General features: G+C 38.6%; 2 protein-coding genes across 14 annotated transcripts in view; both read right to left on the reverse strand.

The window, feature by feature from the left end:
- Positions 1 to 21,066, reverse strand: part of LOC131429685 (synapse-associated protein of 47 kDa) — a 66,249-nt gene extending 45,183 nt beyond the window's left edge. For 6 of the 13 annotated variants that reach the window (XM_058593986.1, XM_058593984.1, XM_058593985.1 and 3 more), the window contains exon 1: positions 11,056 to 11,254. In XM_058593986.1, coding sequence (XP_058449969.1) covers positions 11,056 to 11,249 — 194 coding nt within the window. In that variant the 5' untranslated portion in view covers positions 11,250 to 11,254. Of the gene's footprint in view, positions 1 to 11,055; positions 11,445 to 11,507; positions 11,664 to 11,715; positions 11,891 to 20,947 lie in introns of those variants that run through there. The other 7 variants (XM_058593982.1, XM_058593981.1, XM_058593980.1 and 4 more) reach the window with 7 other exon arrangements.
- A 791-nt stretch (positions 21,067 to 21,857) lies between these two features.
- LOC131429688 (zinc finger CCHC domain-containing protein 10) lies at positions 21,858 to 22,713 on the reverse strand. The gene is made up of 3 exons (XM_058593991.1): positions 22,507 to 22,713; positions 22,289 to 22,450; positions 21,858 to 22,223 (listed from the first exon to the last, which is right to left on the reverse strand). The coding sequence occupies exons 1-3, from the start codon at positions 22,542 to 22,544 to the stop codon at positions 21,986 to 21,988; spliced, it is 438 nt and encodes a 145-aa protein (XP_058449974.1). The 5' UTR covers positions 22,545 to 22,713; the 3' UTR covers positions 21,858 to 21,985.
- Positions 22,714 to 23,255: the final 542 nt, after the last annotated feature.

A 23,255-nucleotide genomic window follows, 5' to 3' on the forward strand; every position in this document is an offset into this window, starting at 1 on the left:
TATATTGGACTTCTGAACTATGGATTTAAAGCCACTGAACTTAGTCGCAGCCACTTTTGAATAATTCAACACAATTACCTCTCGTGAGCTCCTTATGCAAATATATCGCTTATATGGCTTTTCTAAAGATGTGAAAGTTGTCGGAGCGAGACCTAATCGACTCTTGTACTTGAGGGCTCGCAATAGGGCGGTTCGTTTCAAGGATCCATCACTTAAAGAGGCCAAGATAAAAGCAATTGCATTCATTATCACTGGAAGTACGTAAAGTTTTTCTCTCAGCAGACTCACTTAGCAATCTCAAAATTCACCTTTCCATACCACATATAGTAAATTGCAACGAAAAAGGTGCTGCTGTTTGAACACTAAAAATGTGATGTATGCGAAGTCGTCTACAGATGAAACATTATTCTACATAGACGTTTTCCCAGAATCTAGCATGTACTAGTACAGACCAGCAATGGTATTTTTTATTGTACTAAGCGTTATTTTGTGCATTTAATTTCAAAAGATATCGGTTGTTGGAGGAAAGCCTGAATCGATAAAAGACAAAGAAATGATCTCAGATATAGTATGTACGAAAGTCGATCTGGGAAATTTCTTATAGTTGTGTTTCACAGCTAGAGGCGTACGTCAAAATACGAGGAAAAACAATTTCCACTTGTAAAATCATTTATTACTTATTTACATAGTTATTTGTTCTAGTAAAGAGTTAATTCTAGTGCGAGAACAAATAATTTTTTACCTCTGCTTTTTTGCAGTATTGCAGTAGTACAGATTCTGTTTAAAAAAATAATTTTCAGTTCCGATTTTAGCATGCGATAAAACGTTATGTTAATCATTTTTAAATGATTTTCTTCGTCTCGTACATTATGAAATATTACTTAAAAGACCGAACAGATCCGCAAACCTAACCGAATATGCGATATTATGATGAGAAATAGATTTTTGCCGCACATTGAATTTATTCCTCCAGCGTTCAAAATAACCTCAACCGAACCGAACTAATTCCGGATCTCGATATTGGTCAACATATCATATATCGAGAACAAAAATGATTACACCAAACAAAAGAAAATAAATGTTCTTACATTTAAAAATAAACAGTTCTTAAGACAGGTCCTAAAATTCTACAAAATAATTGAACTTATGAGTTCTCCATAGCAGCCTATGTAAAATTCAATCGTCATCCTAAGAAAGGTTCAAAAAATGAAACTTAGATGGCGCGTCGGGTTAGCTTTGCGTTAGATTGTCAATGGGCACAATGACGCGTAAATTAAATATAGAGGCGCTGCTTGTTTAAAGATGATACTTTCAGTAAGAGCTGTCAAATCGCTAGGAACATTTTTAATTACTTCACCTTTCTAACGGTTTCTTGTAAAAACTGGTAAATTCATTTGAAAATTCATACTAGCAGTGGAAAAAAATATTTTTACTCTGAAGTGGTAACGTTGATCTTAATTTATTGTGCGAAAACTAACATTTATTTAGAATGGAGCATTAAACTTGGTTTGATACCATTTTTCAAATACCCGGAAATATCAAATAAAGTATCCAAAATTAATGGTACTCGCTCGCTTTACATTCTAGTACTCAAAAAATCATCATTACACTGGTTTCTGTTTAAAAAAAGTTGATCCGAAAAAAACTTAACCTTACGAAATTTCACACTTTCCTTAGATTTTCCATGTTCAATCGTAGTTTACACTAAAAAAGTAGTAGTAATCACTATGAAATCGATTTTCTTCTACTTCGAGTTTACTTTTATTGCTACTATTGAATAAACGAAAAAAATATTGCAAATCACTAAAGCCGATATGAAAATTTTCGGAAGAATCCTCCTTTTCTTGGTTCCATTTTCCATTTGCAGGCGTCGCTACCGGTAATTCGGTTTTGCGACGGTGTGCCAATAGTCATACACCGCATTTACGATCAAACCCAAAACAAAAATCAATTCAATGAAATTACTTGTTGATTTACTTTAAAATTACCGTAAAAATCACTAATCAAGTGATACTTTCCATCTTTGTTAGCTCAAACGTGTCAAACAAAATTTTCTTTTATAGAGAAGACTTATAATGTTATAGATTTTCAGTATTTTTCTTACATGTTTTGTATTTCCGCTTTAAAAGAAGCTTTGAAATTTAGAACATCCACCACCCTGTCATTTCAGAACGGGAAGTCGGGTCTACAGGGTCCGCCATGTAACTTTTTTTAAACATGCAATCAAGGATGGCTTTTATCGTCTCAAAGAACACTCACCAGCAACTCTTCACACGATTGAATCAGTGCCATCAAATAGAGACTGATATCATCGCAACAACAAAAACCCGGAATGGCTCATTTAACATAGAATCGACACCAGTGCGAGAGCGAGGTTAGCACGCTGCTGTGGGGATCCTCTCGGAAGCAACAAACGGTCGCTTATTCTCGTTTCGCGATCCGATTCCTTACAGGCAGTTGATAATTGCGATAGAATCATTTTACTATTGCCGCTTATTCTAACATATATGTGCATATAACCTTTGTAGGTATAAGTTGTGTCTATGAAAATGTCTGTGAATGCTCCACACAAGGGTTTTGAAATATTGCAACCTAGTATGAGAATCATCAAGTTTAATCATCGATTCGATTTTCTGCGATAATTGTCAACTTGTGATTCTCTCTTGGGAAATTCCACACAGCAACGATCATTATCAGACTGTAAATTTTTTTAAGGGCCGTGAAATACTCAGAGTATGAAGTGGAGCGAAGAAATGTAGAAAAATTCTCTCGCGGTTCATGCATTGAGAGACTCGAGTTCTTGTAGCATGTTCGACCGGATTGAAAATGTTGTATACAATATAGATAGCAATATAGCAGCTTCTGTCAAATTTTCGGCAATCACCAACACTGCATGCAATAAAACACAAACGGTTCATCCGATTTCAAAATTTATTTTTTCATATTAAAGTACAATCCTTCCGGTTAATTGTGAATTATAATTTCATTCAAATGGCTGTCTTGGCTGGCCTTGTAGTACGCCATACGGTCGGTCCAGTTTTTTAGTACATTTTCGATTGTATGCAGCTTTATTTCAGCTATCGCTGCACGAATGTTATCTTTCAAGGCTTGAATTGTCTCTGGCTTGTCCACATAACATTTATCTTTTACAGCCCCCCAAAGATAATAGTCTAACGGCGTCAAATCACAGCTCCGAAGCGGCCAAACGACATCCGAATTTCGACTGATAATTCGATCTTCGAAGACTGTGTGCAGAAGATTGATCGTAGCGTTGGCTGTGTGGCACGGAGCGTCGTCTTGTGGGAACCAAATGGTGTCCAAGTTTTCCTTTTCAAGTAACGGGAAGAACCAATCGCTAATCATGGCGTGGTAGCGTTCGCCATTGACCGTGGCGGCGGCTCCTGCCTCATTTTCGAAGAAAATGGCCCAATGATGCCGCCAGACCAAAATCCGCACCGATCCGTCACTCTCTGAGGATGCATCGGTTTCTGATAACGTGCGGGTTTTCCGTCCCCCAGATGCGACAATTTTGCTTATTAACATACCCGCCGAGATGAAATTGTGCCTCATCCGAGAAGATGATTTTTTGCCACACATTCCGCAACATTACCATGATTTTCAAAGTAAAACTGCACTATTTTCACGCGTTCCTCAAGCGCATACACATCCATTTTCGTTCAGCGGAAGGATAAAACTAAGTTTCTGTCAAATCAGAAGTAACATTAAGGTTACCAATGTCGAAATAACCGCTAGTTAAAAAAATGTTAGATGGCGGACCCTGTAGATAGATAGATTGATAGTTGCTAGCTATTTATAAAATTGTATGAGCTTCCATTTGAATCTAAGTAAATGAGAATTGATTAGGCCATCATTGTGAAATCGAAGTGAGCTTTTGATATATTTGGCCACTGATTCCGGAAACGAAAACTGGGGACTGTCCATATGAAAGTTGTCAGACACATAAGAATACATAATCGAAAATTGCCTGATTAATACGCTTCCATTAATATACATAGATCACAGAGTATATGTCCATCTTTATATTACCTTAGGTAATACCTTTCCAATGTATTAGAATTTAAATATGGCTTTTAGTCAATTTAGTTTTCATCAAATATACATTTTGCGTTGCTGGCCAACGTTTCGAAAGTTTATTTCATCGTCTTAAAGGTAAAACGACCAAAAATATTCTTCAAGTAGGGTACGGGTAGCTAGTAGGTAGCGTAGTTTTAAAAGGTATCTGTGGACAGGTATCTTACCCGCGTTGGCCGTTCATTGCATAGGGCGCTGGTCTTACAACCCAGTTGCCGTATGTTCGGGTTCCGACCTAGAAGGATTCTTAATGCCAGGATCGTAGCCAGGGCTGCTGAAAGAAAAAACGGGCCCGGGGGATTTGACCACGGCCCTCTTTCGTTTCGGTGAGTAAATGAGCAAAAACAAACGACTGAACTCTATTATGGGGATTGAACGAGCAAAAAAATAAAGGTCCCAAGATATGAAATCTTCGATGCCTTTCATGCAACCCACTCGAGTTCGATCCCCAACTCCGCACATAGGGTCGGAAGGTATCTAATCTTAGGTCGTTTTCGCTTGATGCCAAACCTAACCCAATTTCCACCCTAACTGCTGTCCATTTGTTTGAAGTCAGTTTTGAACCTAGTTTCAACATTGTTGAACTGAAAATCGGGTCCTGTTGCTAAGTGCGAGCTCAACTCATTTCTGACGAAAGTAAATATCACCTATAAATAATGTAGAATTACGCTCTTTTCGACCTATCGTCTTCATTTTCAAGAGTTATTAAGTAATATTTAACTTTGCTCATGAATGTTATAAAAAGTGCTGAAAAGACGAAACCTATAGGCGGTTATCAGTTGTACTTCTGTGAAAGCAATGTTTGGCAGATCTTTTCTGATATATAGAACAAAATTAAAATGAAATGAACGGTGTATCACAAGTTACTTTGATTGCGATAATTTTTTTATTGCATTCATGACATTCAATTTAAATAAGCTGCACATTATCTTTTCTCTCAGGGAAAGTTAGAATGTAAAAGAAAATTATCATTTTTATAAATTGTCTATGAATTAAAATTGCATATACTAAGCGATCTGCCCCTTGCTGTGAACTGTTTTGCGAACAGTTTAAACTTTTAGTCAAAATTTCAATATTTAATAACTTATTGAATTTCATTCAACAGACGAACCATTTCAAAATTCGACAAATAGAAAGTTTGTTTAGCACTGAAAAAATGTTAATAAATAGTTTGATAAGTGCAATACAGTAAGCAAAAGAACAAGTTATGCTTGTTACTTTTACTTCAATTGATAGCTCTCGTTGAGGCGAATTACGGTTTATTCATATACTGAATTGTTTTGTTTTGAAGCATTTATTTATTTATTTATTAAACAACCTGATATTGTATATTTTTATCACCGTAACCGTAATTTTTCAAATCAAGAAATTGTAGTACATAATTCGGAAATGTTAGTAAAATTCAGGAACTAACATTAAGATTAATTTGTTTAGTTCAGCGTGCACATTTCACACATATTTATATGAATAGGGATTTTTATAATAACAAATTGTTCTCATCCGAGTTAGTATCAGATTGCTTGAGCTTGAGCTTGAGCGACCACCCCTGGTTGCTACTCCGTTACTGATCGGGATTAGCTGAAATTGTACAGGGAGTTTCTAGATGATCCATCCTGGGACTGGTAAATCATCCTTCAATGTACATCTTCTGGTAATCCCAGAATTCATTGATCAGTACCGGCGCCGGCCAGGCCCGAACGTAGATCGTCTAAGGAATGGGAAGGGATGTTAGTCCAAAACTTGTTGTTACTAGAGGCCGTATATACTACTGCGCACTCCACAAGTGTCACGGGAGAAGGATATTTGTTAGTAAAAATTTAAGTATTGGTAGTAATCGCCAACGACTCAGTATGTTCCGATTTCAAGATACTTGGATGCACCACTAAACTCACTGATTTCCCGAGTTAACGTTTCAACAATATCCTATATTAAACTCCCGGAAAGTCTTGATTCACAGCTCTTATTCGAGTAAACTAAAGAAAGATTTGCAATACTATCGCGTAACGAATAAAAACTTACCTATTTTTTATAAATGAAATTACGTGTTACAAAATAAACGAGTGAATAGGATTTAGACAAAATAGTTGATTCATTGCATTGACATATTCTAAACAGTTGTTATAAAATCATTATTTATTATTCTTTATTATTTCCGCTTTATTATTTAAATTGCTTATTAAAATTGGTTATATTGGTTGATCTGGGCAGCCGACTACCGAGAAAAATCTTAATTTATTGTTTGAAATATTAATATCAAGTGTTTTTTTACTACGTGTTCAATATATCGCTATATGTTATCTCTGTTATTACCTTTGTAATATCAACGGATTTGAGCAATAGTTTTAGATTATTTATTTTTTTATCATTCAATTTATAATCCTGACAGACAATCAATAACATGGAAGAAGAAAACATTCCAAATAAAACTTTTTTTTGAAGTTAGACGGAAATTGACAGGTTGAGTGAAGAGATAATTTAGTAAAATAGAGTAATCAGAAGTGAAACATTGAAAATATCTGATAACTGAAAGGAAAAAGAAACTCCTGCAATTGTCGCCTTTTACGACATGGAAGCAGGAACCCAGTGGATCTATTCTTGGTTGATTTTTTTTTCCGCCGGATTCCACACGACATCTAGGCTGGTACTGTCCGGAGAGAGCTAATAGGTACTATCAATCTCCTAGTGGACCCCAGCCCCTCATCCGAGTTAGTATCAGATTGCGATTCTAAACCATATTTACAGCTTATTTGTTCGTGCAGTGTGTATCGAGAAATGTTCCATATATTTTGAGTTGTTTGGTTCAGTGTACTGATTGGGAAAACTGTCATAGTTCGGTTGATTTTCCAGAGGCCGTAAGAGCAAGTGACAGTTTCTCTTTGTATACTTTCTCTTCTATTATTTACCAAGCGGTTTCCACGTTTATCACTCAACTCTTTGCATGAAATGATACCCGAAACTTTCGACTTTCAAACAGAATAGTGATATCAAAGAAAATCTTTTTAATCACATCACAATAATCGAAAGAGAGAGTGATTAAAGAGAAACTGTCACTTGCTTATACGCCCTATTGAAAAATCAACCGCGATATGTGCATTAAAAAAATTGTAGTGTATTAGTAACCTTTTTTTGCCACCGCACTTTACTGTGATGTCCCTCGTGAATCGCAAGAGTGATCCATATTGAAATATAGTATATTTGGTGCTATCGTAGCCAACGTTGCGGTCGTTCGGTGGGCGATCAGAGCGCTCTGAATAAGGTAAACAAAATATCAAACATTAATCGAATCAGAATGAAAGAAATGAAATTTTCTCCATACTCAGCCTCGATATTTGACTAGGTGATAATTGCGCAAAACCGATCAAAAGTGAGAGTGCTGCCCCAATATCAATCTCAGAAAATCAAACGATTTTTGTCATCACACTCGGTGATGATTTTGTAAACGATAATCACCGACGATTGTTATCGGTGATGATAACTGATTTTTGAGTTTTTGATAACGATAATGCAAAATTCATTCATTCTAAATTTAAAATTTAATTAAAATAACTAACACAATCCGCTATCTCGTAGTCCAGCTCGAGTTTTGGTATTCTGCATAAAAGTCTTGCGCACATGCAACTTTTAGCATCATCTCGAACTGAGGCGTTTGATTTCCGTTTAAAAGCCTTAACCACGCGTTTGTAATCGTTATCGTTGACCTGGAGGCTTTTTCTTGGATCTCTGCTTCCGATCAACAGCCAGGTGTTCTCTGAACCGTTTTATGGTACCAGACACCGCGGAATTTACAATTTCCACCTTTTTCCGATGGCACGATGCGTCGGATCCTTATTCTCAAAATACTCGTGTTATATTTTTTCGCGCAACCCCGCTTGTGAGGAATTCTGGCAACCGTCAGAAGGGTGACTGCATTCCGGCAGCTGTCAAAATTGTGCAGTCGAAATTGCGTCATTATCTCGCCGTACGTGTCTTGTTTATTTCCCTCCTCCTTCTTTTTTATTTTTTTTTTATTCGATTTCATTTGATATTCGTCAATCCCGCATGTACATTCAAGAAACGAATCTTAAGGCGAGGTAAATAAGATTAAATTATGGGTATATTTGGTAGTGAGAAAGCAATGTTATTGACAATAACATTTTCCATAATTAGTATATATGAAGGGCAATAACTCTTTCATAAACTTTTTATTGAATAAATAGAACCAAGACGCTAAAAATGTAGAACCGATTCAAAACGGTTCTGCCAATCTTGTACGGCAAAAATCCGACAGAAATAGAACCGTTAATAACCGCTAGGCGAGATTTTCTACCGGAAACGGTTGTTGCATTGTTGCCAGACTTTTGTCGAAATTCTGGCAGAATTCCGGAAAAATGGCTGACGCCTGGGGGAAATCTGCCCGCCGCGTGCAAGTGGGACGCACTTGTCTTTCGTCGCCATTTTGAAAGCTTTTGCACACCAGATTGATTTCACAATATACTTTAATTAATGTTTATGCTAAATTTTGAATAATTTTACCCAACGAACGGTAAAAACGGTACACTCTTAAATTATTCAAGTGCAGCAATGCGGCCGGTTGTGAATTATTCACGAAATTTACTTTAAATTAGATAGACCAGTCTACAGTAAAAAGGGAGCATGTCAACTTAATTCGAGTTCACGTCGATGCGGTTATGTGCCTGACATCCGTCATCTGAGAAAATTACAGGAGGTCGGAAAAGACATTTACCACATAGTAGAGTTGTACTTTAAGTCCCTCTAGCGGTTATCAATTGTACTTCTAATGTTTTTGTTTTTTTAAAGCATACAATTTTTCATTCGGATTATCTTTCATCGCTCTCCACACATTTTTGCTATCTTTCTGATAAAATGTGGATGTCAGAAGAATTGACTGTCGTTGGCGTTGAACCATTGTATGAACTATTTTCGCAAATTTCTGAAAGAATCGAAGCGCTGCTCAGAAAGTGCTTGGCCCAACAAGGCAAAAAGGTAGTAGTCGGAAAGGGCCAGGTTTGATGACTAAGTCGCATAGTCAAACACTTCCCATTGGAAACTTCCGTGGGTTTGTGCGAAGGTGCATTGTCATGAAGAAAATCACTTTTTCCGTTTATTTTGTTTATTCTGATTGATTTTTCGCAATTCAGTATTCATCTCGTATATGAAAACTGTTACAGTAAAGTAAAGGATGAGATGAAAATAGGTGCATTTATTTCAAGTTTTCGTGTCACTATGACAGTAGTAATTCACAATTTTCGAACTATTTTTTCTGCGGTATAGCTTCTTGGAGCCGAAGCAAAGATATTGTATCAGATTTCATCACAACTCTTTGATTGAAAGTTGAGTAATCGGACAAAATAATATGGCGATTCTGCTACTATTATGACTATTGGTACAACAACCCTAGTTTCACGAGGTTTCAAAAGCTCGAAGTAGATATCACTGGTCTGGTTCAGCCTCACACACAGCATGACCTTCCGACCGTATCGATTTGGCCGTGTCGTCGCTGTCCATGCTGGTACCCACGATTTCTTGCGTTTAGAGTTCTAAGAAAAATCCATTTTTCATCACCAGTGAGACAATACGGTGCAGAAAAGACTTTCTTTTGTACTTTTGAATCAGCATTTCTCACGTCTCTTTTCGGTCAGCTCATTCGGCATCCACTTTCCGCATTTCTGAATCTTTCCCATGACTCATAGACGTTTGGAAATTGCTTCCTGTTCAACCCCCAGTGCCTTGGAAAGCGTTTCCGTGTCTTCTCCGCTCAATAATGATAGTAATTCGGTGTCATCAAACAATGTTCGCAGCGTGCTACGTTGTTAAGGTGTATATTTTTTTTTTCTTTGAATTTTCGAAACTGTGTTTTACATGTTCGAAGTGTCAAAACACGATCGCCATAATCTACATAAGCTCACAGACATTTTTTTTGTTGATTGATCATTAGAAGCAATGCATGGCGCATATGTTCAAGATTTGGTTCGTACGCCAGCATCTTTGACGTGCGATAAAAACTCATTGAACGTGTTGTCTTGTTTTGAAAAACGTCAACACAGTTTCGACTATCAATACAAAAAATAAATGACACTCATGTTTTACCAATAGCAATTTGAAATTTAGAAAAAACGATTATGTGCTGTTATCGTGAAAGGGTTATTCGAAGCCAAACCTCAAAGAAACTAACTTATTTTACTACCAACACAGATAAAATTATGAAAATTACTTACAATGAAAATAATAAGCAATGTGAATCAACATTACTTGAACGCAACGGGGGTTTGAGCAAACCTGATATAAAAACCAGGTTCGAAACTGACTCGATTTTCAGTTCAACAGCGTTAAAACTAGGTTCGAAACTAGCTTCAAACAAACGGTTTGACAGCAGTTAGGATGGAAACTAGGTTAGGTTTGGCATCAAGCGAAAACGACATAAAACAACACTTGATAATTTTTCAAAGTAGATTGTCAGTATGACATAACTGATGACCAATTTCTGTATCAGATAAACAAACAACTCCACTGAATAATAGTTTCTTCAGTTCAGATTATTAGCGGTAGGCAAATATTTGTACTGCTTTTGATGTTCGTTTGGAGTAATGTGACATGAGTGTGAACAGAACTATGCTGAATTTCGTCGTTTCGAAGCATTATAGAGGAAGATGATAAAACATTAGTTATCGGAATATAGCGCAGCACAAAACAACCACTTTAGAGCAACCCATGCTGAAAATTTCAAAATTCACTGTACATAGAAAATTTTGGTGTTTTAAAAGGCTAGAGATGAGCTGCTATCGATCGAGTCATTTGAAGACGTTTGCTTGATACAGCAAAGAACATTCCAGGACTATGATGAATCGATTGTTATTGTAATACAATACAGTGAATCGTCGAATTAAAATCACATTTTGATTTTATTCCAATTAAAATCCCGATGAAATAAAGTTTTTACGCAGAACTCCCGCTGGTCTCACTTACCTTCTGTCACCTTCATCTGCCGTGGGTGCCGCAGCAGCGTCCGTCGTCGCGGCTGGAGTTATCGTCGCTGCTGCTGCTGCTGCTGCTGGTGCCGTAGCTGCAGAGTTTGGGGGAGTTGGCACCTCCTCATCTTGTGGTTCCCCTTTGGCAGCCCCAATCCACGAGCTGACTTGATTGGTTAATCCGGAAAACATGTTCACTGTAACGACGATTTTTTTTCACTCGTTTAGATCTTTGAATTCAAAGGAAGTGTCTGTTTCCAGTGACTAATAGCACTTTCTTCAATATAGTTTATCCTGAAAACTATGTCACGTAACACGAGATCAGAAATGAATTTTCTTTGACGATAAGAATTTTCTGCTTCTCACTGTTCACTGAACTACTTTCGACTGGTCATGAAAAAAAAATTGTTGGAAATATCGACAAATTACATTAACTGCGGAGATACTCGCCTTCACGCCCACAATTTTTCGATTCGTTTTAGTCGCACTGTAACCCGAAATGAACTCAAATTTGTATAGACATTCCCATTTATTGATCTAAATTTGCAAACGATATCGCTTGTTCAAATTTTCACTCACGGGGGTACCAATTAGGAACAAAGAATTCTGAAAAATTGATCCTAAAAAATTTACATAATATAAATTCAATTTTCTTTACCAAATGCTGTTGCTTTTCCAGAATATTGAGGACTCTAAGATGCACACCCGTAGGATTAGGAAAAGGAAAAGGGACTTTCCAGCACTATAATTTCAGAGAAAAAGTATAACGAAATTTAACTTCCGTCTAGCACTTGACACGGTAACCGATCGAATCCCAAATCAGAAATGATTTTACAAGTGCGCATCTGCCAGGCAGGAAAACTACTACCTCTTCTGTACGCTTCCTCGCGAAGGGCACCGGAGATGCACGACAGAGGACGACGTCGAGCATGTTCCAACGCATGCGTGCGATGCGGTAAAGTTACAGACTGAGTCCTGCGAGCTCGTCTGTCACTGTTCGGCTCACATTTTGCAAGGTGTTTAATTATGTTATAAAATATTAATAACGGTCTACAGCTCTAAAGGTTAATTCTCATGCACGTATTATAGAGATACGAGACCCAAGAAACATTGGAAATGAATTTGGGGAACATGAGTAACAACAGTAACTAACAAGAGCAATTGAGCAACGATTCTGTGATGGCGCTACGATCAGTCTGTAGATATGACCACGTGACTACATCGTATAAAATAAGATGCTGTATATTAGCTATCCATCGTGTTTTATATGAATGCTCATCTTAATATATACTATATTGGTGCCATTCTCGTATGGAGCAAAATTGTTTGCAACCCAAATTTTAACTGAAACCCGCAATGCCGAATCTCTCATAAAAAAAGAACGGATAATATGATAGGAACTCCTTTTCAAAACTAAGTGAGCTATCGTTTTATGGCGGGGCTCAAACATACGTTGATTACCTTACTTCCTACACTACATGATAGTGACTTCAATGGAATACACATTTTCAATTGAGTTTAAAATTGGACACCGGAATCTACATTTTCAGAAAAAGTCATTAGGTCTACATTTTCTAAAAGATCCATTTAGCGTTCTTTTAACCGTGTAATTATGCGGTAAACTAGAAATGGGCAATTCGTTCAAGAACGGTCCAAATGAACTAATTATTCTCAAAGAATGAGTGAACTGGAGTTCTTTATTAACGAATGATAGTTCTCTAATCTTCCCAATAGAAATGGAAGAAACAAATTAACTGCACATGTCGGAACGGTTACAGATTCAAGGAATCTGGTAGAAGTTGCATACATTCGGGGCCTTAGAAAATACATGCTCAAAGTCATTACTATCCAACAAATTAGTTCATTCATTGCTTTAACTTAGATTGTGCAACAATAACTTTCTGTTGTATCTGAACTACTTCCAGTCCGATTTAGTAAGATTTCTATTAGATCGTCATATTATGTGATCTCTATAGTCATGCTTTTTTAAATATATAATCTTTAAGATAATTTCAAATGACAACACATTCAAAATCCCCGGTATAGTCTAATAGGTAAGTCGATACTTTTCATGCAGCCCACCTGGGTTCGATTCTCAGCCTTGCACATAGGATTAAAAAGTGTTTTCTGGTCCGAAGAGGCAAATGACACCCTACCTCACGTAACATTTACTCCCCTACGTAGCATCAATTCAATTGAATTACACAATGATAGTCTTTCCTGTTCTCCACAGTAGAGATCACTTACCAATAATTACAATAAAGTGGACCTTTTTAGTGTGTCAGATTACAAACGTCGTTTTTACGAAAATACGTCTTACTTTACTATAAGGCGCCGCTAATTCACTTTGTGAAAAAAATGCGAGAGCTTATAGTGAATATCTCGAGTTGTACTAAACGCTACAACAAAATTCTTTCTCCATGCTATCAGAAATATTATGAGCAATTTATGATAAAATATTTAACAGTGTAAAATAACCACAAATAACTCAAAAATAAGGTTATCTAGAATTTTTGGAAACAACGAAGAAGCTCGTCACCTTTGCTTACCTTTCTCGTACCCGCGACGACAGTTTTGAGGTAATCAGTGCGTATATGGTTGGTAAACGACTGGACAATGCGCAATTCAGGCCCCAATGTGGTTCTTAGCCTCTTGTCCAGTAACTCCTATCCCTACCTCCCCGCGGTGCCAGCTGGGGTACGAGTAACCATAGGAAAGATCGGGTAACCAACCCCGGTGGGACCTTGGTCGTATGCTGACAGGGAAGGGGGGGCTTGCCTTCTCTTTACAGAAAGCGAGACAACCCGAGCGTCTGTTCCCCATGTTGGGGGCGGCTTGAAACAGCGTCTGTTCTCCATGTTAGGAGCGGCTGATTACCGTCCTTGTGTCAGTGTGGGACTCTAAACAGTGCTGACACGATGGCCCTCCGGCGAGACAGGAGGTTGGTGCAAGCCTAACAAGCCGCCCGGAAAACCCTTGTTACGAATAATCAGGATATAAATACGACTCGGAATAATCGGCAAAGACCTACGCGACGAAATAAGGACTACGATTGGAAGCTTGGCACATGGAACTGCAAATCGCTTGGCTTCCCAGGATACGACCGAATGCTGCATGATGAGCTTTTAATCCGCGGCTTCGATGTCGTAGTACTGCAGGAACTTTGTTGGACGGGACAGAAGGTGTGGAAAAGTGGGCATCGAGCGGCTACCTTCTACCAGAGCTGTGGCACAACCAACGTTCTAGGAACAGGATTTGTAGTGTTGGGCAAGATGCGTCAGCGCGTGATTGGGAGACAGCCAATCAGTGATAGAATGTGTGTATTGAAGATCAAGGGCCGTTTCTTCAATTACAGCATCATCAACGTGCACTGCCCACATGAGACGAGACCCGATGACGAGAAGGAAGCATTCTACGCGCAGCTGGAACAAACCTACGACAGCTGCCCACGGCGGGATGTGAAACTCGTCATCGGCGACATGAATGCTCAGGTAGGCCGGGAGGCAATGAACTGACCCGTGATCGGGCTGGAGAGCCTGCACGCGGTAACAAACGACAACGGTCAACGATGCGTAAACTTTGCAGCCTCCCGAGGAATGGTAGTTCGAAGCACTTTCTTCCCCCGCAAAGATATCCACAAAGCCACCTGGAGATCACCTGATCAACATACGGAAAATCAAATCGACCACGTTCTCATCGACGGGCGATTCTTCTCCGACGTCATCAATGTCCGCACCTACCGCAGTGCCAATATTGATTCTGACCACTACCTTGTCGCGGTTTGTATGCGCTCAAAACTATCGACGCTGCACAATACTCGTCGCACAGGAACGCCGGGACTAAATCTCGAGCAGCTACGTAGCATTCGTACTGCAGAGGAATACGCGCAACAACTGGAGCTAGTGCTACCAACGGAAGAGCAGCTTGGCGCGGCGACTCTTGAAGACGGCTGGAGGAACATAAGGTCCGCCGTGAGTAGCACTGCTGCAACCGTTCTAGGTACGAGGTTATCGAATCGAGGAAATGACTGGTTCGACGGCGAATGTCAGCAGTTGGTCGAAGAGAAGAATGCAGCAATGGCGAGGATGCTGCAACACCGCACTAGAGCGAACGATGAACGATACAGACAGGCACGGAACAGACAGAACACGGTCTGGGTGCACGCTCAGCCGACGACAGATTCCCAGCCCCTGATCTGTCGGAGATAAGTGAGGAGATCGGCAAGCTGAGGAACAACAAAGCCGCGGGCAATGACCAGTTGCCAGGCGAGCTGCTCAAACATGGAGGAGAGGCACTGGCTAGAGCGCTGAACTGGATGATTTCCCAGATTTGGGAGGAGGAGATTCTACCGCAGGAATGGATGGATGGAGTGGTATGTCCCGTCTACAAAAAGGGCGATAAGCTAGATTGTTGCAATTACCGCGCAATCACATTGCTCAACGCCGCCTACAAGGTACTCTCCAAAATCCTTTGCCGTCGTCTATCACCAATAGCTAAGGAATTCGTAGGGCCATACCAAGCGAGATTTACTGGAGCCCGCGCCACTTCGGATCACATATTCGCGATAAGACAAGTACTCCAGAAGTGTCGTGAATACAACGTACCCACGCATCACCTATTCATTGACTTCAAAGCGACATACGACACAATCGATCGAGAACAGCTATGGCAGATAATGCACGAATACGGTTTCCCGGATAAACTGACGCGATTGGTCAAAGCAACGATGGATAGAGTGATGTGCTATGTCCGAGTATCTGGGACGCTCTCGAGTCCCTTCGAATCTTGGAGAGGGTTACGTCAAGGTGATGGACTTTCTTGTATCTTGTTCTATATTGCCCTGGAAGGTGTGATTCGAAGAGCGAGGATCGACACGAGTGGCATGATCTTCCGAAAGTCCGTACAACTTTTTGGCTTCGCTGACGATATTGATATTGACACGTAACCTTGAGAAGATGATGGATACCTACATCGGACTGAAAGCTGAAGCTAGGCGTATCGGACTGACCATAAATGCGTCGAAAACAAAAAAACATGAGAGGAAGAGGCTCTAGAGAAGAAACACTACGCCTCCCACCACTAATATTGATAGACGGTGACGATATCGAGGTGGTTGACGCGCTCGTCTATTTGGGCTCACTGGTGACCGCCGGAAAATGACACCAGTAGAGAAATTCATAGACGTATTTTGGCAGGGAATCGTGCGTACTTTGGACTCAGAAAAACCCTCCGATCGAGAAAAGTACGCAACCGCACGAAATTGACCATCTACAAAACGCTCATTAGACCGGTTGTTCTCTATGGCCAGGAGACCTGGACTATGCTGGCAGAGGACCAACGCGCCCTCAGTGTTTTCGAAAGAAAGGTACTAAGGACCATCTATGGCGTAGTGCAGATGGAAGACGGAACGTTGCGTATGAATCACGAATTGTAACAGCTGCTAGGAGAACCACCCATCGTACGGACAGCTAAAATCGGACGTCTACGATGGGCTGGGCATGTCATAAGGATGTCGGACGACAGCCCAGTGAAAATGGTTCTTGAATCTAATCCGACTGGTACAAGAAGAAGAGGAGCGCAGCGAGCAAGGTGGATCGATCAAGTGGAGGGTGATCTCAGAAGCATCCGTGCCTTGAGTGGCTGGCGACGAGCAGCCATGGACCGAGTTATGTGGAGAGGTATGCTTGATACAGCAAAGGACACCCCAGGCCTATAGCTGTTAGGTAAGGTAAGTAAGTGACGTATCAGTCCCGATGTTCAACTGTACGAGTATAAAGGTAAACCATGGTCATAAATCGATCATTTCTTCTTGTACTTTGCACAGAACTGGACGTCTTGATGAGGACCTTCTACAAACAGCAGTAACAACAATCAGAGTTGCCAATGTTCAAGATCTATGTGGCAAATATCAGATTTTTCTCATTTCGACAAGCAATCTAACAAACCAAATCCCACCAGAAGCTAGGGTTTGCGGACATGAAATAACTCCATTTTGAATGAATCATTTAGAATTGTCTGATAAGTCGAGAATAAGTCGTTAATTTAATCTCGTCTGTTTAACTTAACGTCTGTGTAGGGCCTATGCGTAGGGACAACTCGAAGTCCTAACGTAAAGAAACAAATAGAGCTTAGTTTTAGTTTACATAGATTATACCAGATTTTTCTTCCAAAAGGTACAAAATTTAAATTTTTAGCTCTTGGCAGCCTAGGGTATAATAATACTCAAGGGAAACGCTTCGGAAACTGAAGTTATAGATATGAATTTTAGATCTGGATTTCAAACCTGGATTTCAGAACTGACTTCTGAACCAGAATTTAGTTCCTGAATTCAGTTTCAGTTGATAAATTCAGTTACAGAACTCGTTTTCAAAATTCAGAACCTTAATGCTGGAAATAAATTCGGAACATGGATTCTGGAAATAGGTTTTGGAACTGAATACACTTCCTTTATTAAGGTTCGGAATTCAAGTTCAGAATTCAGTTCTAGAACTAAATTCGGAACCTAGATTCTGGAAATAAGTACAGTTCCATAACTATACAACTAAATTTATGATCTGAATTCTTGATCTGGATTCCGAACCAGATTTTTGCAACTGAATTTTGACTGCCTGCCACAGACTTCGAATTAAGTTCTTGAATCCAGTTCCGGAATTCGGTCCTGGCCCAGAGTTTTAGTTATGGTGAAGATAGAAAAATGATGACAAAAAATACTCAACAGATGTGAACATCGGATGAATTTCGAAAATCTTTATAGGATCACTAAAATATCCCAAAAGATAATGCGAAGTTCAACAATTTTATTTGAATATGATTTCCGGAATAACAGGGCGATATGGACAAAAAAAATGAAAATATGTGCACTAGCTGTTCATGAAGACGGCTGAACCTATTTTCACAAACTTAGATTCAAATGAAACGTTTTAAGACGCCACCGAAAATTCCAAAATTCCATGTTGATCTGACTTCCGGCTCCGAAATTACAGGGTGATTGATGCAAAAAAAAACAATTTCACATTACTTACTCACTTTCCTCAGAGATGGTGTGACCGAAAACTAAGGTTCCATTTATTATTTATTTTGAAGAATACCTCGTTAGTATATATGAGAATATGAGTAATATGAGAAAGACATCATTACACTACAAGGTGGATTAGGAGAGGTTTTGCCTTTCCCTATAGAAAGGTAATAGCATTGCTGGAAAACCCGACTTTCGAACGGAGCTTCGGAGACCCATAGAGTTATATACAATTCGATTCAGCTCGACGAGTGTGTGCGTGTGCGCACCTTTCAAAGATTTTGCACGTGAAACCTTACTTACTTTACTATGGGGCTTATTTTCAAGATTAACTTTGTACAAGAAAGGGCAAAACTCAATCGTGAATATCTCTTGTTGTATTTGAGGCAGCAATAATTTTTCTCTTTATCTTCGGAAATATATATTCAACAATATATACAATTTTTCAGTAGCATGAGATAACCACAGATAACTCAAAATTGGTTTGTGGATATTCAGTCATATTGCTATATAATTTGTATTTTCGGCACGGGTTTGGCGAATATGTGGGGTGCATATTGGCTTGTATTATTCATTCAAAAAGGTCAAGTATTTTGACTTAACGTCTCAATTTGTTGGTTGGTTATCACAAAAACCGTCTGTTACAATCCTGGTGTCATTCCTAGACTTGTCTTTTCAACTCATCCTTGAAAAAATTGACGTATGATACAACAAAAAACGTCTTATGTTTTAAAGTAACTGTTTGTGTTTAATCTTTTAATCCTTATTATTAGTGTGTTATGTAGGATCGTCTATGCTACATCCAAATGGTATAAATGGTGCTTAAAGCAGTTCAAACTAAACTACCATCTCCACCTAGCAGTTCAATTTAAACCGCTAAGCAGACGTGGAGTTTGCACTACTATCTTGATCAAAAAGTTCCCGGAATCACCACTGTGTGGCGCTCTCAGTCACCTGATTAGATTTTTTTTTCAGGTTGCAGATCTTTCATTGGTACTCTATCAAATTTTCAGCTTGATACCTGGACATTTGTAAAAGTTACGCTGTATTGAATACATCTGCGATTGTGCGTGTCCTCGGTTCTGTACAATTTTCAAAATTGAATTGAATTTGCAACAACGAGTTTGCATTAAATTTTGCGTTTAAAACCGTTTCAATCGTGCGACGACATTGCAAATGTTAGAAGAGTGTTTCGGCAAGAATACTCTGAAGAAAACAGTCGTTTATCAGTGACAGGAGAGTTTCAGAAGTGACCATCGTTTTCAGTAGAAAAAGAAGGCGTTGCTCACAGTTTTCATTGATTACAAAGTTGTTGTGTATTATGAATTCTTTCCACAAGGCCACACCGTGAGCAAGGAGTATTATTTGTTCGTTATGAGACATTTTCGTGAAGCAATTCACCGAAAAGACCAGATTTGTGGGCAAACAACTCGTGGTTCTTACACCACGATAACGCACCGTCACACAATGCCAACGTTATCCGTGAACATTTGGCTAAAAACGAAATACCATTCAGAAACAACCGAATTCGCCGGATTTTGCTTCCTGCGACTTTTCCTATTCGGTCGACTCAAGAAACCGCTCCGTGGAACGCGTTTCAGTACCCGAGATGAGATTATGGAAAAATCGCAGATGGCTCTGATGGCCATACAGAAAACTGAATGTAAGCAGATGTTTCGAGAATTGGATCAAGCGATGGCATAAGTGTTTTACAGTCGATGGAGAGTACTTTGAGGGGGATAATATCGATTTTGATGAATAATGGTGTATTTATAATTTTCTGAATAAGCTCCGGAAAATTTTTCATCCAGGTATTATTTATGCAACCCTTAAATAATATTGCACAGGATATTTATTCTGACGTCTCAGGCGAAAACGAGTGATGGTTTTTTACTGGCCGTCGTAGAATGTGAACATTTAGGGGTTTTGTTGGTTTGTGCAAAAAGCACATAATTTGTTTCTATTTATTCGCGTTTTGCCTTCGGCTTGTCAGTGCTTAAACCGCTAGGCGCGAAATGGCAGTTACATGTTCACATTCTGCGACGGCCAGTAATTAGTCACTCGTTTACGCCTAAGACGTCAGAAAAGATATTGCACTTGTGCAATCACTTAGTTAAATGAAATTTAATCTAATCGAATTGTTTTCATACCAGTGGTCTATACTTCTAAGTAAGTATTATACTGAATAAATCCTTTAAAATTGAATCACTATACGAAAGGCGGGCATTGTCTTGGAGAGAAACCCCAATTGTTAACTCACAGAATTGGTATTGTAGAGAAGGCTCCTGTCGTGCAATAAGTTGAAATACAAGTTATTCTAAAACAAGATAACAATTTAAAAATATTTGCAACGATCTACTCCTATGTATCTTGCATATGGTGGAGCCATTTTCTACATTCACAGTACATCGTAGATTGAATATAATTTTATCTTCGATGTCGAAAACTGACGGTAGGATCAAGCAAGGAATGTCTTACTTTTATGCCAAACATATTTGATCCTGATGCAATGTGTTAGAAATATCGAGTGAACACATTTTCATAACAAACGAAAGAAATTCCTATTTCTCTATAGGTCTTGAAACTCAAAAACCAATTGAAATTTACGAACGCTTTTTCATTATTTGTTTCACACACAAAAAGAAATAATCTTTTATATATCTCGAGACTGTCATTTCAAAGAATAAAAAGTTAACAATCTCCAGGTAGTTGTTCACTGGAAGTGAAAATTTATATGAAAAATCGATAATAGTACAGCACCAGCATAATATAGCACTAGTTCAATACATCATAAAATACTTCCAACTGCTACATACTTTTTTTCAATTATTTTGATTTAAATAGCCAATTACGACAAACTAATATTTCCAACAACCTTATAGAAATTCACACGTAAATTTTCACAAACAAACTTTTTGCACTTATGAGAAATATTCCTGCTTTGATAACAACACACCACATACGAATGACGTTTCTCTGTTATTTTTGCTAAGATTTTTTGTTGATATAGTTACACGGATAATATGCACGGAAAATAAAAACTACCTATTATTTGACTTCTTTTTAACCTTATTTTGAGTTTTTTTGAATCTTTTCTTCCGTTTGCTCCATTCATTGTTGTTAAAATACAAAGAGCAAAACCACCCAACAGCGAGAGTATTGTTCAATAAGCCAAAATTAAGTAAACCGTATCAACTGTATCAATACGACTCAATTGTAGACTAAATATAACTTACCATTGAGTAGATATAACTAATCTTCAAGTATTTTTCGCACGTGCCTTACGGAAACTACCTAGAGCCACTTTACCAAAAATTGAACGGAACCCTGAAATGGGTGGCCGAAGCAGGATTGGCCATTCAGGGATTAGCCACATTTTGTGCTCTATAGAGGCCAGAAAAAGTCGAAAACACGTTTTCGTTCGGCACGTCAGTAGAGGCATTGCATTACGATGCAAAGAAAAAGTGTTCTGCAAATAGCAGAAACTTTACGTCTGCTTAGCGGTTCAAGTTGAACTGCCGAGTTTTGCATTAGGCAGTTCAATTTGAACTGCTATGCACTGATGAGTCAAAGACGAAACGTAAACATATCAGCGAAAATCTTACTGACAGCATCCTAATAAAAGTGTCTTGATACATTCTTGAAAAACGAGAGACGAACCAGCCACCGGCTGAGAGTCTCTTTAATAAAGAAAACTAACTAACTTCTTAAAAATTTCTGATTACATTAAATTACATTGCGACTCAAACCCCCACCTTCTGTTTTAACTAATTTCGCCGTCGATGTTGTGTATAGGAAAGCATTGGTTTTATTTGTACCTCCTGAATTTTCTGCTCGGAATTAATGTTTTCGGAAACTGAAATCTTCAGACCAATGTTTTTTTGAAAATATAATTAATTATAAATAAAATCCACTACATCTTTTTTCTTTTTCGACGTTTATCATCATATGGTTTACCATCGGAATCGGATGAAGTAGACGAACTCGAATCACTATCACTGCTCGAACTACTTTCGCTGTCGCTTGATTCAGACGAAGATTCAGAAGAACTCGAGGAGTCACTATCGGAGTCACTACTTGAACTGCTTGATGACACTGGTCTACTTTCTTTTATTTGATGCTTTACATTTGAGTTGCTGGTTGTATTTGCCCTAAAATAATTTGAGGTAAACTTAATATTTTCTTGATTTCTCATTCATATGCCTATTATACATACGTTTGGTTTTCAAGTTTGTTCAGGTTTTTCTTTAGTACTTGAGTACGGGAAGACCTGTGAACATATTTCCGTTTGCCCTTGCACTCATAACTCCAGTGACCAAATTCGAGACATTTCTGACACCGAATTCCCTTAGGAAAGGCTGCCGCAATTTTGGCTTCTCTGTTTATGAAAAAACAAATCAAAATATGTATTCTGACTTTGCGAGTGATACTTACTTTTGTTTTTGTGCCAATTTGAGCGCTCCTAAATGCATGGTTGATACAAGCCAATATGTCTGCAATTCCAAAGGTAACAATCTTAACACAATATATAGTGTGCAAATTATCCGACTGATCCAAAACAAGAAATTCCAAAATAGCGCTAGTGGTTTCGTTTCGATTAGAGACGAGTAGTATTATTATCGTCGAGTCGCAAAAAGAAGAGAAATGTCATAAGGGAAGAGTTGCCAATTAAATTGTTTGTTACACGATTGTTCAATGTTACTCTAAAGTGAGTACAATTTCATTCTCTTTCACCACAGAAAACATACATCCGTTAGTAATTAGCAATTTGCCTATGAAGGCGCTTTGAGGGGCTCTTGCATACAAAATCTTCACAACGGTGATTATTACTAACTTGTATGCTTTAAACAGCTTTTTAAAATAAATTTGAGCTAACTTGGATTTCTGTTGTCTGTACTTTCGCTGAAAGTATAACCGACGACGGTAGAACCGACGACACGACCTGCCACTCATCTATTAACACTGTATCACAAATTTAACCACAGACTAACAGACAGGACACTCAAATTAGATTCTTCAATCATTTTAACGGTCATTTCGAATATTCCTTTATTTGGGATAGTACTCACATGTGTCATGATGGCGCCACGTTACCCTATCAAAAACATCCTGTCTGTCATCTATACTGTGTTTGTTTTTTTCATTTACCATCAGAGTTGCCATTCATGCAGAATTACCTGTAA

Source organism: Malaya genurostris, chromosome 2 (genome assembly GCF_030247185.1).
Source record: "Malaya genurostris strain Urasoe2022 chromosome 2, Malgen_1.1, whole genome shotgun sequence".
Lineage (NCBI taxonomy): Eukaryota > Metazoa > Arthropoda > Insecta > Diptera > Culicidae > Malaya > Malaya genurostris.

Bases quoted from the DNA above. Each gene is read 5' to 3' on its own strand.
- LOC131429688 (XM_058593991.1), bottom strand. From the start codon at position 22,544: ATGCATTTAGGAGCGCTCAAATTGGCACAAAAACAAAA. The intron at 22,451-22,506 runs GTAAGTATCACT...TTTCATAAACAG, and splicing joins AAATTGGCACAAAAACAAAA to AGAAGCCAAAATTGCGGCAG. The intron at 22,224-22,288 runs GTATGTATAATA...AAATTATTTTAG, and splicing joins AACAAACTTGAAAACCAAAC to GGCAAATACAACCAGCAACT.